Source organism: Myotis nattereri (assembly GCF_964212035.1).
Source record: "Myotis nattereri genome assembly, chromosome: 3".
Classification (NCBI taxonomy): domain Eukaryota; kingdom Metazoa; phylum Chordata; class Mammalia; order Chiroptera; family Vespertilionidae; genus Myotis; species Myotis nattereri.
Genome location: NC_138077.1, coordinates 150113891 through 150115579, shown reverse-complemented (window position 1 = coordinate 150115579; position 1689 = coordinate 150113891). Strand labels below are relative to the sequence as shown.

General features: G+C 52.6%; 1 protein-coding gene across 1 annotated transcript; it reads left to right on the top strand.

The window, feature by feature from the left end:
• Positions 1 to 243: 243 nt before the first annotated feature.
• Positions 244 to 1274, top strand: LOC308515508 (40S small subunit processome assembly factor 1-like; the record flags this gene model as incomplete). The annotated part of the gene is given in 2 exon segments (XM_081086050.1): positions 244 to 1246; positions 1249 to 1274. Coding segments are annotated over 2 exon segments (1029 nt in total).
• Between the last annotated feature and the right edge of the window lie 415 nt (positions 1275 to 1689).

Below are 1689 nucleotides of genomic sequence, written 5' to 3'. Positions count from 1 at the left end.
GTTATGAATGATGCAGAGCAAAGTGACCTACTTCGGAATGAAAGCTACCTCCACCCAGGACCAAACAGGAATTACAACTAAAATATACAAAAATCAACCTGAATAACCAACTGAGGACTAGCTGAACAAAAGTCTTAAAATCAAGGATTTATAGAAGAAACCACATTACAACTAGTAGGAAGGGGCAGAGATGTGAAAGGTTCCAGATGGATATCTCAGCTGCACAGGTTCCACCTGAGGAGTATGGGGTGTCAACCCCACACCAGGATCCCCACCCCCGAGCACATAATATCTGGCTGTGAAAATCAGCAGGGATTCTGTCTGCCAAGGAGAGACAAGAGTTTTCTAGAGGCGCCTCACACGCGCAACCTGCACCCGCGGGCTCCGGGGGTGGGTGGCGCGGAGCCCAACCCCACGATGGCGCACGAGCAGGGACGGGGGCCCTCCCCGCCTCCCTCCCGCCAGTTGCTGGATGCGGTGCTCCAGAACCTCTACGACTTTGGAGAGACAGAAGATGAAGCGGAACAGAAAAGGATCCGAAAGAAAAAGGAAAACAAGAAGAGAGATGCGGGGACCCCCGTGGCCTTGGGGGCCGAGCCCGCTCCCCCACCTGGTGCTCCTGTAAGAGGCCCGAGGAAGAAGGCTTCGGGCTTCTTCTCGGAGCTCCGGGAAGAGCTGCGGTGTGCCCCCTCCGTGACCCCCCCGGAGGCCCCCGCAGGCCCACAAGCCCCCCGGGCGGCGGCATCGCCCTCTCCCCTGAACAGGAGGGAGCCGGTGGAAGTGGTGGAATTCCACAGCAGGAGTAAGAAAAGGAAACAGAGGCCGGATCAAGATGAGAACGCCAAGACCAAAACTAGTATTCTTGAGAAAGATGTGAATATACAAGAATTTAACTTAGGAAAGGCTCAGCTGGAGGTGCACCGGTTTGGGATCACGGGCTACGGAAAAGGGAAGGAGCGAGTCCTGGAACGGGAGCGTGCGGTCATGCTGGGCGCACAGCCTCCCAAGAAGAGTTACGTGAATTACAAGGTTTTGCAGGAGAAGATCAAAGAGAAAAAGGCAGCCAAGGAAGAGGAAAAGAGAATGGCCCAGGACACAGACATTTTCAAGAAAAAGAAGAGGAAAGGGCAGGAGGACAGGAAATCCAAGAAGAAAGCAGCTCCCAGCATTTTGTCAAGTGGACGGATTGGCCAGGTTGGAAAATTCAAAAATGGGACATTGATCCTGAGCCACGTAGACATCAGGAAGTTAACTCGTCCCGTGTGGCTAAGTGAGCTGCTGCCGAGCCAGAGGGACGGGGAAGCCCTGTACTGACGCTGGGCCGGCCGGACTCCAGACCGTTACTTATTTCCTGCTTCGTGACTGTTCTTTGGGGGAAAATCAGAGAGGACCAGGAAAGCTTCTGGGCTCTGTGTCTGCGGGGCCACGTCGGGCCAACCACGCGCCGTGCGCATGTGAAGTGAACCTGGCAGAAGACGTTTAATTTTCCCAGCGCGTCACTCGAGTTTCACTTTCACTGGTGTTTTGTGCATTTGCTCGTAAGAAGATTTCTCAGGAATGTGCTGATTTATAAGGGCTAATAATTAGCTTTCAACCGCCATTTAATTTTCTAAAAATGATTCGATGTCACTGTATCGTGAAAGAGCTAGCAATGTCATTTGTCAAGTTATTTTGTAGGAAAAGCAGCTT